General features: G+C 35.4%; 1 protein-coding gene across 1 annotated transcript in view; it reads left to right on the top strand.

Moving 5' to 3' along the window:
* Positions 1 to 14,661, top strand: part of PKP2 (plakophilin 2) — a 151,301-nt gene that overhangs the window by 115,417 nt on the left and 21,223 nt on the right. Inside the window, exons 8-10 of the mRNA XM_036759443.1 lie at positions 5,027 to 5,191; positions 6,802 to 6,975; positions 10,622 to 10,775. Of these exons, the coding sequence (XP_036615338.1) occupies positions 5,027 to 5,191; positions 6,802 to 6,975; positions 10,622 to 10,775 (493 nt within the window). The remainder of the gene's footprint in view (positions 1 to 5,026; positions 5,192 to 6,801; positions 6,976 to 10,621; positions 10,776 to 14,661) is intronic.

The following is a 14,661-nucleotide window of genomic DNA, read 5'->3' as shown; positions in this document are numbered from 1 at the left end:
ATTGTAATTTTCAGTCAGATATTTGGAAAAGGTTTTGCACCTCTTCTGCTGTGCTTTTGATTCTCCTTCCTACCCTTTTTTGTAATGCTTCTTTCTTCAGGTTTTTCCTCTAGATTTCTCAATGCATTTATCATGTGATTTTAAAAAAAAATCTTGCTTCATTTCCTCCAAATTCTAGTTAACTTTTTGGGGAGTTTCTGGCTCTTTTTAATAGCCCTTCACAGTAGTATCTTTTTTGTTTACTCATTCTTCCAGTCTTCTTTCAATTGAAATTTTGTCTTACGGCTAGGTTCTGCACACTTCTAGAGGGAATATTAGAACCTTGTTTAGTCCTGATTTGTATTCTCTGGGTATAGAGTGTTATGGTTTTTTTAGATCTCAAGGATGACTCAGTCCAGGGAACTGCATTGCCTAAGTGGTCTTATTTAGGGCAAAGTCTGATCACTGTCCTCTTCATCTGAGTTTTGCAATTTCTGGATTCCAGTTTTGTCTGGACAACAGAATTTCAGTATTGCCCTTGATAAAAGTTACAGGAGATTACTACTCATTCAAAGTCCCATTTCCTAACCAGGAGGCTCCACAGGTTTAGAGTTTTGAAACTATAGGATTACCCTAGGTTTGAGCTCCTTCCTCTGGTTACTCAGCTGCAGACCTCACTAGCCCATTTCTGTGGTATGAAAGCCTGACCCATTTTTGTGGTCAGAGCCACACAACTGCCTCTCAGTTTTTTTTATGGTGATATGGCAAACTACCATTACTATATATTACTATATGTGGTATATGCTATACTACTTATAGAGTCAAATAAAAATTAATACTATTAATAGTTTCAGTAAAGTTGTTGTTTTTGTCCTTCATTTTCCTTTTTTTGACCCCAGAAATATTTTATTTAATTAAATTATCTTTTTTTTAAAAAATCATGAACTCATAAAAATCATCATAAACATTTCAGTATACAAAAAAGAGAAAAAAGAAAATTGTATATTCAGTTGCAAGCTATTGCATTATGTACAGTTTAAAATCTATATTATATAGTAACAAGACTGCTCTGCTTACCTGTGCCCCCTTTTAGGGAAAATAATTTTATTTTTTCCCTAATAACATGTAAAAACAATTTTTAACATTTATTTTTTAAAGTTGTGAGTTCCAAGTTTCATCCTTCCCTCCCTCTCCTCCATCCTCTTTGAGAGGGTAAGCAATAGGTTATACATGTGCAATCATATAAAACATATTTCCATATTAGTCATTTATTTTGCAGAAGAAAACTCAAACCAAAAAAAAAAATTAAAAATAGTATGCTTTGGTCTGTATTCAGGTGCCATCAGTTCTTTCTCTGAATGCAGATAGCATTTTTCAGTCCTTTGGGATTGTCTTGGATCATTGTATTGCTGAGAATAGCTAAGTCATTCACAATTGTTCATGGCATAATATTGATGTAACTGTGTACAATGTTCTCCTGGCCCTGCTTACTTCACTTTGCATCAGTTCATGTTAGTCTTCCCTGGTTTCTCTGAAATCATTCTGCTTATCATTTCTTGTAGTACAATAATGTTCCATTACAATAATAATATGCTGTGACTTATTCATGCCTAAAATGATGGACATGCCCACAATTTCCAATTCTTGGCCATCACAAAAAGAGCTGTTATATTTTTGTACAGGTGGGTCCTTCCTCTCTCCCCCCCCCCCCGCCCCCCCCCCAGCATTCTTTTCTTTACTTCTTTGGAATACAGATCTAGATTGGTATTGCTGGTTCAAAGGGTATGCACATTTTGCCTTTGTCATAGCTCCAAAGTGATCTCGAGAATGGTTGGATTAGTTTACAACTCTATCAACAATGCATTAGTGTCCCAGTTTTCCCACTTCCTCTTCAACATTTATCATTTTCTTTTTCTATCATATTAGCCAATCCAATATGTGTGAAGTGTTACCTCAGAATTGTTTTCTTTGACATTTCTCAAATCAATAGTGATTTAGACTGAGCATTTTTTCATATAACTATAGACAGGTTTGATTTCTTCATGTGAAAACTCTGTTCTTATCCTTTGACTTTTTGTCAATTGGGGAATGACTTATATTCTTATAAATTTGACTCAGTTCTTTTAATTTTGTTTCTGCTCCTTGCCCAGTACAAAACCTCAGGCCCAGTTCACACCAAATCTGTGACCCGCCATGATGCACAGCCTTAGGTCCCAGCTTCATTCCATATTAGATTTGCAACCCAGCTCTGTAGCTAGCACTACACTGTTGCTGATATCCCTACTCCTAGCACAATCTATAGCTTCAGGCACTATCCTGGTGTTGCTGCTAAACAGCGCTCCAGACCATCCACAATGGGGTGGGGCCATTGTCATAGACCTTTCCTTCTGATCTAAATTGTCTTGGACTGGAAAAATGTTTCACCCTAACCTTGTGTTGGCTTTGCTGCTCCAGAATTCAGTTTGATTCATTATTTTTAAATTGTTTGAAGGGGAATGTTGGCTAAGTTCCCCCTGTCATTTTATTCTTCTATTTCCTGATGACTACTCTGATACTCTAATTATTTGTTTCTCTAATTATTATTAGAAAAAGCTGGACCATATTGCTTCCTACTATACCACATCTTTGCTAATCAATTAAAGTAACTACCATTAGGTATCTGTTGGACCTGCTTAATCATTATACAGCATAACAATGAAAATAATGAATAACTTATGTCTGTACAAAGTGATTTCTCATTTATTACCTATTGTGTGTGTGTGTGTGTGTGTGTGTGTGTGTGTGTGTGTGTAAAATCCTAACAACGTCCCTGCAAGATGTGTAGGGAAATTATTACGCCAACTTTTTCAAATTACTGAGGCTGAGTGTTGAAGTCAAACAGTAGCTGAGCCCAGAATAGGACCATGATCTAGTTTCTAGCTTCTAAGTGATCTAGCTTCTAATCTAGTGCTCTTTCCACTTAATTCTGTATTATATGTTATTTAGATATATCAGTAAACTAGTGTACATGTATTCTCAGTTTTTACAGACTCGTGCAGTGTGGTTGTCTCCAAACTTTCAAGAACTTAATAGGAAATTTAGTGATGAGAAGACATTCTATTTAAAATGTAACTTTTATATTTCCCCATCTATTATATTCCAGAGCTAATCAACTAAATATCCTTCTCCCTTCTCCCACCCTTCTGTAGATGTTGATGTATACTTTTATTTTTACCCAGGAAAATAGTATTATGCTCTCCTAGATTTTGAAAGACCCTCCATTTTTTCCAATGCACTCAACCTATGTAGAGAGGCCAAAAATCTTCTCAGGAGATTCTGTGTCAACCCATTTTTTATTTTTTCACTTCTCCAAATATTCTTTCCTTTCCTCAATATTACAGAATCTGTGACTTCCTTCATATGATATCTTTCCTAATTCCCAAAGTTGCTAGCACTTTCTCCTCCTTGAAAATATTTTATTTTATAGTCAATCCTCAACATTTGCACATTTAACTTTTACAACTTCAAGAATTCACATGATTTTATTAATTTATTAATATTTTATTAATAACCTTTCACTTTTGCATTGACAACCACACACACTCATGGCTATGTGCAACAGAGGAAAAAAAATGAGAGGGGTGATGCATGCAAGTTTGTAAGGCAGTTTCTGTCCTACTAGGGTTGCTTGGCATAATCAACGAGCTGGCTAGAGACTTTGAGGCTGCCAATTCCATCACTGATCACAGCCTCAAGGTTAAACATCACTTCACCTCTGCTATGCTCCCATACCCCAAGACCCTTAAGGATCTCAAACAGCACATCCAATAACATCCACCAACCATTAAGGACAGAGCATCAGAGGTGACATCAGTCCCAACATCTTCTGACAGCAGTGACTCAAATCCCAGCAAACACTCCCCTTGTTTTCAAAGGGCAGACAAGATAGAGAGGTTTACAGCAGTATAGTATACAGTACAATGCCCTCATGCTGCCATGTGACACAGTGGCAGGTAAGATTCAGGTTAAAAAAAAGTTTTAATTTTAAGAATTTTATTGGTTGTACTGTATTTATTGTATTCATTTGTATGGTATGTATTCATGTGTTATGAAAAGCGAATATTGTTTGAAATCAATGTTTTCTTATTGAGATATTAGCACAAAAGGTCATAGAAATCTAGGGAATTACTATTGGAAAAATGTTTTGCATGTTGCCAATTTTATTTTGTGTACTGCATTTTATGGGTTATTTCATAATTACTGTGTTAGGAAAACTGCATATTATCAGAATTAATGTTTAGTTATAAAGAATTGTATGCAGAAAAGTATATGTTCAGCAAACTCTAGCAAAAGATTATAGTTTTTAGTGGTCTGAGAACCTGTTTCCCATAGGTTCAATATGTCAAAATTCACCATTTTTATTTTAATACTATTTCTGGGAATGTTATGCCTGTATATACTTCATATTTATGTGTATGTATATATGTATATCCCTTTCCCCCTAATCCACAGTAGACTGTAACCTCCATTTGGTTAGGAACTGTTTCATTTTTCTCTTTGTTATGTACCAATACAGTTTTTGCATGTAGTAAATAAATATTGGTTTATTTAATTGAATTTGTAAACTGTCAGAGCTTATGCTTATGTCACATGACCTTAAAAATCTTAGGGTTCTCTCCATGCCATGGTGAGGAATCAGAATAGAACTTTAGGTGGAGGACAGGGAAAACAATGGAAATGATCATTCTTTCACTCCATCTGGTTTTAGGAAAGTGCTTGGTAAAACGTAAAGTACTGTTAGAGGGAAAAAAGAAAACCCTGTTCCTTCTTCTCCCCCACACAAGGTTGATAGTTCATAAGTTACTATTTTATTAAATGGTTGGGCTACAGAATTTCATCATAAAATGACTAGAAGTTCTGTTCCTCAGACAATCAGATCCAAGGACCCACACAAATTTTGTGACTTTACAACTGAAGAGATTCATAGTCTATAGAATAAGGCATAATGCACATACACATTGATACATGTGTATCAAATATAATCAGCATTCCTTTTCTCTTCCCTTAGGCTACTGAGAACTGTGTATGCATTCTTCATAACCTATCCTACCAACTGGAGGCAGAACTCCCAGAAAGATATTCACAGAGTAACTACATTCAAAACAGGAATATCCGGACCACCAATAACAAAAGTATTGGGTGCTTTGGAAGTCGAAGTAGGAAAGTGAAAGAGGTATATTGGGATATGTTTTCCTAACATGTTTTCATATAATATATGCTTCTAAACCCTCTCCCCCTCATTTGCAGAGTAGAGGTAAACAATACAAATAATTAAGTTTGTACACTTTTGACAGTAACCAGCCCTGATATGTGGAGGATTTACTATGAAATCCCCAAATGAGTTCATTTACTCCAAACAAAGTTATCTCCACACTTCAGTGGCTCCATCAGTCATATAGTCAGGCTTGAGAGGGCATTGCTAGTGTCTTGATTCTGGATTCTGAATGCTTTTCATAAATAGGAATTTTATTCAAGGAAACCTAGGAAAATCAATAATATTTGAACATAGAATGGTCATATCACCAGAGGTCTATCTTCCTCAGTTGGAAGAAGCCTCAGATTATCTCAACTAGCTCAACTATTACCTGAGATAAATTAAGTAGCTGAAAATTGTTTAATGGTGGACTTGAGGGGGAAAGAGTCAAAATTGACCAGAACTTCAATCCTGATCTATTTGAGAAGATAGTTATGATGTCTTTGATGACTTATCTAATTTACCTAAATGTTGTGTTTCAGTTCTCATAACCTCTTGAGTATTTTGTAACTAAAATATATCTCTCTAAATTAAGAAAACTGATATTTACAAGTCCAAAATCAAACTAACCTAGAAGATTACACAATCAATACAATGTTGACATGAAAGGTAATAGGATATAACCTTCCCTCCTAATTATAATTTTTCAGACAGCAGTGGTCTAAGACTTATGATAATGTATGATAATGCAAAGAAGTATTTAACATTTAGATTTTTTAAAAAATAATTTTATAAGACACATAGCTCGCCTTTGATAGGCAGCATGGTATAGTGGAAATGGGACTAGATTTGGAGTACAAAACCTATGCTTAAATCTTGTCTTGGCTATATAATCTGGGTAATTTAGGGAAAATCTCTTCTCTTGGCTTGAATTTCCTCAGGTATAAAAGAAGGGATTTGGAAATAAATAACTTTTAAGATTGCTTGCCACTCTAAATCTATGAACCTGTTTTCCTGAAACAGAAAATTTTCACAGCTGATTTTAGTTGGGGATTTATCGACATCATAAGAACCAATTCCAGACCAACCTTGGTTTCTTGTACTCCTACAGGGTATCCTATAAGGAAGAAGCTGAAAAGGAGGTAGAATTATGAAGAAGAAAGTTGAGTTGAGGCACAGGGTTGTGCTGAAGTCAGCTCAAATTGGAAGAGTAGAGCTTATTGTTAAATTTTCATTGTGAGCAGAAATAGGCAAATGCTCCAAAATTGATCTTGATTTATTGTTTTATTGATTTTCTTGACATAAGGAAGTAATGGGGAAATGATAACAAAGCAGAACAAACTTAAAGTATGTCTGTACATGAGGGTGGGGGGAGAGACGATTGTTAAACATTTACCAGCACACCCCTAGGAAGTGGAACCATTCATGTTCCCTTAATTTGTTTCTACCATATGCCCTGCTTCTCAGCTCTCTTTTTTTCCTACTGTTCTATTTTAGACAATTGTTCCAATCTATTCTGGTTTGAATAGGGAATTGCAAAAATGATTGCAGTACATTAATTCTAGAATCTGATATGTTTACATGACTAGCAATACCAAGACATCCCACTGCCAGAGGAAAGGAGTAATCCTAAAGGTGTGGAATGGCTGTGGCACTCCATTGTGATAAGAATGTATCTATCTTTGATAGCCAAAAGTATAAGAAACTACACACAAGAAGCATCTTTGGGAGCCCTCCAGAATCTCACAGCAGGAAGTGGACCGGTAAATCTTATTCCTATTTTAATGCTTTTTTAAAAGATAAAGTAAAATTCATTAGACCCAAAGATGGGCAACTGTGGTAAGTCAGAAATGTGCCCACTACAATTCCAGGAAAAATCACAAGAACCTATTACTTAGTAGTTTTCCAAGACATGCTCTTTTTGTTCCCAAGGTGCATTAGATTACAAAGGAGTGGCTCATATAGTGTCAAACTGTAGAGAAAGAAACCATGTGCTAGCACTTATTCACAAAAATCTTACTACAGAATTTCAAGTATTCTTCTGTCCTCTCTTGTGGACTAAAGGTACAATTTGTAAACACTTCTTTTTGGTCACCAAAAGTGTACTAACTACTCAAAAAATTTGAATTTCTGTTCTAAGACTTCACCTCACGTAAATCTGCATGGGTTCCTGTTTATATTGTGAAACTTCCTTGCTGGAACAATTTAGACAACAAATAATAAAAGGTATGATCCCTGCCAGCAGCCCTTTAGCTCAGCACTATGTCAACGGTTAGATAAATAACTTATAGAAAGTAACTTACAGACTTGAATTGTGACCATTAAATTTTCCTAGAGTATGAAAACAAGAGAGATTTTTAAGAAAATATAATCTGTTTCTCAATTGTTCATTCTACTGGAGAACAGTGTTGTGGATAATTGGAAATTGATCTTTCAAAAGTATTTCATGATTGGCTTTGGGATGATTGTTAATATTTTTCTTTGAGTATGGTTCTCTTTGTACTAAATTGTAGTTTGGTGTTCTGAAAGAAATTAAATATTAAAAAAAAATGCCTTATCACGTCTAATCACTATGAAGAAAATTCAACCAAAACTCCAACCCTTTGATTTATGGCAAAATTCACTTCTGTTCCAAATAAAGTAAATGGCCATATACCTATGGATGCTGTGTCTGCATTTGTTAATCATAGAAGCCTCAGACATCTCTATTTAATCAATTCAAATTTAGGTGTGAATGTAAGTCCTTAATCAATTTGAAAAGATCATAGAATCATTGAAAAATTATTGGATAAAAATATATGATGCCATAAGGACTGGTGGAAAAAGATCAAGTCACAACTTTTGGCCGATATATAAAAACAGCAAGGTATTTTGGGGCCAGTTGATCAAGTGAGAGAAGATCATAAATTCTGGATCTGAGAATTCCAGACTCTTGGGCGGAGGTTAGAGGACTTCCCTTTTTTTCTTCTTCCCCTTCCATTGACCATATTAGAATAATGGAAGACAATGCATCCAGCTAAAAGTAAAGAGATAAATACAAAGGACAAAAATCTTCTCAGTCTCCTCAGGAAAAGTATCCAGAGATTGAATGGACCAGGTTATAACTTTCTGATCTACAAAAGGTCAGAAGACCTGGAGATTCTGTTAGTATCATTAACAGTGTCTTCCTAAGCCAGGGGCCACATCTCCAGAGCAGTAGTGTCTAGCACTACCCAATATAATAGCCAATATAAATTGGAAATTCAAAGACAGACTGGTGACATACTAGTCACATTGAGGAAAGACAGCTTCAGGACTCTAAGGGCACTAATACTTAGAGAACATAACTAGGAGTTCCAAGATATTCCTTTACCATACTGGTTTCCTACACATGTTTCTTGAGACCATTTTACTACAAGTTTGAACCCATTGTCCCCAGGGACCTAGTATGTGTGCAAAAAGAGTCTGCCCCATCTTGAGGGGATGTTTCTGTAACAACTGTCCTCACTACACCTGCTCAAGAAATAACCTTTCTAAAATGTAAATTACCACTGTCTGATAGTCAGTGGGAAGCACAACATAAGTTATATGGGAATTCATGTGTGACAGTTAAAGAAAATCCCACAAATCCAAAGAGGGGGCACATTAGATAGAACACTGATCCTGGAGTCAGGAAGACCTGAGTTCAAATCTGGCCTCAGACACTTACTAGCTTATGTGACCCTGGGCAAGTTAGTTAACCCAGTTTGCCTCAGTTTCCTCATCTCTAAAATGAGCTGGAGAAGGAAATGACAAACCACTACAGTATCTTTGCCAAGAAAACCCCAAATGGGTCAAGAAGAGTCAGACATGACTGAAAACAACTGACTAAACCTTGAATCTTTAAGGGACCTGAGTAGTAGTGAGCCACCCTCAGAAAACTGTGAGGGACTTGTGATTACTTCCCATGAAAGTTAGGAAAGTGTTCTCAGAGAGACCACTATACATTAATATATATATACTATATATTATAATACACTGTACATTAGTCTCTTAGGACATTATTTCCCTATGTAATTTCTGTGCATTATCCATGCTTGCTTGCTGAGGCTCATGAAAGTCTTCCATACTAGTTTCGAATCATATGATCTATCGCTTTCACTTACTGCATGACTTTAAACTAATTTGAATAGCTTTTAAACTCATTACATTATTCAAACAAGTTCAGTTTAAGTTGACTTCGGAATCGAGAATATTTCCATCTAAGGCCTACTTGGGGAATTTATACTGATCTGAGGAACATCCCTCCTCTGTACAGTAGAGTAACGTAGTCAGTTTAAGCTTGCAATGTTCCTTCCATCCAGTCTATCCAGGAGAATACAGATGATCCTGGGAACCTCAGACCTAATATTGACCCAAACATCTCCCCAAATTATCCAAGTTTTCTTGGGAAAAAGAAAGCCCAATGTCCATTTACTTTGCCTGAATTTCCAGAGCTGGTTAAAGGCACAGTTTTGCCATTTTTAGTTAGCCAATCTGTTCTTTTATTTCTCCACACCCAAAAAGGAGAATCCAAAAAAGAATATTCTTATAAGTGCTTTTAGTATCCTCATCAGAAATTTTCCTAGATTTTGTGTTTTAGAGAAGAAAATCCCCACCCTTTAACTTTTTGATTTCCTTGGATTGTTCTTCAGTGAAATAAAATTTGCATCTGATAGTTCTCTTAAATCAGCAGCTTTCATATCTTAGCTGTGATCAGATGTTGTAGTTAGCAATCGTGATCATGTAGCAATGAAATGAATCAATTCAACTTTTAGGGAAAATGATGTTAAGTCTAACAGAAGGAGAGAGACATCAGACTTTAGGACACAAGGCCTTATGGGGAAGAGATGTCAAGTAATGACCTACAGAAGAGAGCTTGGACACTTGGACACCTCCCCAGAGACAACTGGGAGGCCACTACCAGGGAATGGAGTAGTACGTGAAGGAGTGTTTATCAGAAGGGAAGGAAGTAAATTAATAACTAAGTATTTTAAATAATTATTCTTCCTAACATTGCTATTTCCAGTTTCTTGTTAAAGGAGTACAGATGTTTTCAGCCCTTTTAAATATTCAGTGCCCTTTGTCAAAGAGCAATCAGTCCAAGATATCTGTGACTCTAATATCTAGCTTAGAGTTACAAGTTATCTCAGCCTGTATCAGAAACCATTTTCTAAAAGGGTCAATATCTATTCCAGAGCAAATGATTTTAAATGGCTATTTAAACTGAAAAATACATTTGTCTTTTTAAGGGGTTTTTTAAGTGTATTGAGTAGTGATAATTATTGATATGAAGTCAATTTTTAAAACATTCTACTGAACTTCAAGTCATCAAAAAAGTCTAGATATTGCCTTGTCTTCCTAAGAACTAAATGCTACCCAGAACACTGATATCATATGCCTTCTATATAGATGCCATCTGCTGTAGCCCAGACTGTTGTCCAAAAGGAAAATGGCCTTCAGCACACGAGAAAGATGCTACATGTGAGTGATTTAAGTGTAAAAAAGACTGCAGTCTCATTGCTGAGAAACTTGTCTCGGAATTTGTCTCTGCAGAATGAAATTGGTGAGTTTTTTCCAAAATGTATTTAAGTGTTTATTTTCGTTGTATTCAAAACCCCAGTCATTGTGAAAATAATGCAAGAAAAGGAAACAGAAAAATATGTATTAATGGAATAATGTAGAATATGACATTTTTTGTACCTAGGACTTTAGATTGTTGGGATTCATTAGAATTTAAATCAAATTTCCTTTTTTTTAAATGTCAGCAATAGTTTTAACGTGGGCACAGAAGTAAGAGTTGGAAAGTGCTTCATAATAACTAAAGTGCTTCAAATAACTTCAGTGGACCTATGATTTCTTCATCATGGATACTCTCTTTATAGTACAAGTAGCAATTGACCTATGACATATTATCTCACACAGTTCTTGTCCATGTTTTCTATAAATCCTATTCTGTAAACCCTATGAAGATCCACCCATTATACTGTATACCTTTCTTTAGTTTTTTCAGTATTTCATGGCTACCAAAACAATACTGGGCAACACCTTATTCTTTTTTTTAATTTATTTTTTATTTTTAGTTTACGACACTCAGTTCCACAAGTTTTGGGGTTCCAAATTTTCTCTCCCTCCCTCTCCTTCCCACTACCCCCCAAGATGGCATGTAATCCAATGTAGGTTCTACATATACTCTCACATTGAACCTATTTACATAGTAGTTCAGTTATAAAGAAGAATTATAACCAATGAAATGAATCATGAGGAAGGAGAAATGAAACCAAAAAAGAAGGAAAAAAAAAGAGAGCAAAAGTTTGCCTCAATCTCCATTCAGACTCCATAATTTTTTCTCTGGGTGTGCATAGCTTTTTCCATCATGAGTCTTTTGTAGCGATATTTGAACCTTGAATTGATGAGAGGAGTCAAGTCTATCAAAGTTAGTCCTTACAGATACCGTGTGTCTGTAATCATGTATAATGATCTCCTGGTTCATTCCAGGTCATAATGAAGTGCATCTGCTCTTCATTTCTTATAGCACAATAATATTCAATTACGTTCATACACCACAATTTGTTTAGCCATTCTCCAATTGATGGGTATCCCCTTGATTTCCAATTCTTTTCCATCATGAAAAGAGCTGCTATAAATATTTTTGTACATACAGGTTCCTTTCAACACCTGTTATTCTGTATTCTCAGTATATGACCAGACCTCATTCTTGACCGGGCCTTTTATGCCACTTCTCAATGACAAGTTCATCACTGCTGATGTGTTTATATTCAACAAGTTAATTTTGTTTCCTTCATGCCATCTAGTTCTTCCAATTTGATTTTATCACATACAACACTATTTAACAAATTTCCATTGTCCTTTGAGTCATATAATTTACATTCTTCTTTCTGCAATTGTATATCTTATGACATTGTGATGTTCCATGGTTATAGCAATTTCCCTAATACAATCCAGCCTCATGTAGTCTTCCTTTTTCAAATCTAGGCTCAATTAATTATTGTTCTGTGATATTTGTCATGAGAGTGTGCATTCATGGACAAACTCAGTAACCTTTCTGCCTACCATAATTGAGGCAAAATCCACTTTTCATTCATGTGGTTTTTCTTATGTAAATCAGGAGGTTAGTTTCAGTTTAGTGATAGTTGATTTTATTGAGAAGGCCCTCTAGTATTCTAGTATTCTATCATAATTAACAACACATCATCCCAAAGAGACACAGCTAGGGAATCTCTTCATCATCAATTCTTCTATTTGCAATCTGCAGATTAATTTTTCAAGGCAGTGACAAACATCTTTGGTGAGCATATGTCTCTCCATTTTGATTTTAATACTTTCCTACTTTCCTTAATTCTTGTTCATCTTCAGTGGATTGTTGAACAAAGATAAATAGTTCCATGGTTCCCCATGTCAGAAAATCTTATGGCATTCTAACAGGTAAGATGGGAAACACCTTGTTTGAAGAGAATTTTTAAGGCTGCAGTTTGCTGTGCCAAGTAAGATTATTTTTAGTATTTAACAAGCACACTCAGTCAGGTGTTACAGTCTCTGCACCTCTCAGTCATTGTGATGATTTGGACTATTATAGAATATCATTTTTAAAATCCAGGGTGTCAGTTGCTCAAATTGTATATTGTATTCTATTGATGCCTTTGGTCCTTATGTCTGTCATTGTCCACCCACCCTCAAGACTGAGTCCTTTGTGCCAACAAAAAGCAATTAAGGAAAAACATCCAACACAGAAAACTTATCTTACAATGTATATACAATATTCCATCTAGTAATCCCTCTCCTCCCTGCTGTATGGGAAGATGTATGTTTTGTTATTGCTTCTTCAGAAACTTCAATAGTTTTATTGTTTTTAGAGTTCGACTTCCTATTGATAATCTTTTAAACTATATTGTATATTATTTTCCTAGTCTAATGAATTTCACTTTATATCGGTTCAAAAACAAAGTCCAAATTTTCCTGAATTTCTCAGAGACATAATTTCTTATTGCACAATAATATTTCATTACATCTATATGCTATAGTTTTTTAAAAGCCATTCCTCAGCAGATGAGCATCCATTTCGTTTCCAGTTCTTTGTTGCTGGAAAGAATGCTACTATGAATGCTTTGAGATATATTAGACTTATGTTTCTGCTTTGACTTTTTTGACATTTTGACATTATTTGCAGGAAGTTATTGGTAGGTCAAAGAATATAGATCTGTTTTAGTAACTTTTCTTCCATAATTCTGAATTGAAATTCTATTTTACAGCTCCACAAATAAGATTAATACACAGATGTTTCTCTAACCACTGAAACATGGATTCTCATTTTTTCTTATCTTTTGCCTATTTTCAGGAGCCAATTAAAACTTCAGGGGTACTTTAATTTGCATTTCTCTTACTCATAGTACTTTGGACCAGGTTTTGTGTAGTCATTTATGTTTACAGGTTTCTTTTGAAAACTGTTTGCTTGACGCTACCAGAAAGATAGCAGATAAGGTGCTTTTCTGTGAAAAAAAATGATTAGGCCCCAGATATAGATTAAATACAGTTAAACACACAGAAGAAGGCCCTAACTCCCAAATCCCAGCCAGGTAAAAAACCTTGCAAATGAACACTGAAGAACTATAATATGTAGAGGTCTTACTCAAGGCCCTTTCTTTACCAGCATCCACATACCTAGGTCAAGGAAAACAGATTAAGTCATGTCTGGGGCAGGGTACACAACTACATTGACCCTTTTTTTAAATTAGATTTTTTATTTTTAGTTTACGACACTAGGTTCTATATGTTCTTGAGTTTCATATTTTCTTCCCTTCCCTCCCCTTCCCCCTCCCCCCCAAGACAGCATGTAGTCTGATACAGATTCTATATAAACCTTCACTCCTTTGGTTCTGTTTTATAATACTTTGATTTCTCATCAAGTCACTAGCTTCCACTTGCTCCAATCTAATTTTTAAGGTAGTATTTTCTTCAGTGGTCTTTTAGACCTCCTTTTCCATTTGGCTAATTCTGCCTTTCAAGGCATTCTTCTCCTTGTTGGCTTTTTGGAGCTCTTTTGCCATTTGAGTTAGTCTATTTTTTTAGGTGTTGTTTTCTTCAGAATTTTGGGGGTCTCATTTAGCAAGTCGTTGACTTGTTTTTCATGGTTTTCTCACATCACTCTCATTTCTCTTCCCAATTTTTCCTCTACTTCTCTAACTTGCTTTTCCAAATCCTTTTTGAGCTCTTCCATGGCCTGAGACAAGTTCATGTTTTTCTTGGAGGCTTTTGATGTAGGCTCTTTGATTTTGTTGACTTCTTCTGGCTGTATGTTTTGATCTTCTTTGTCCCCAAAGAAAGATTCCAAAGTCTGAGTCTGAAAAAAGAAGAGAGGAAAAAAAGAGAAACCAAATAGTTTGCCTCAATCTGCATTCAGATTCCACAGTTCTTTCTCTGGATGTAGATAGCTT

Source organism: Trichosurus vulpecula, chromosome 5, assembly GCF_011100635.1.
Source record: "Trichosurus vulpecula isolate mTriVul1 chromosome 5, mTriVul1.pri, whole genome shotgun sequence".
NCBI classification, from domain to species: Eukaryota; Metazoa; Chordata; class Mammalia; order Diprotodontia; family Phalangeridae; genus Trichosurus; species Trichosurus vulpecula.
Note: the sequence above shows the minus strand (reverse complement) of the source record. Positions and strands in the feature narration are given on the sequence as shown.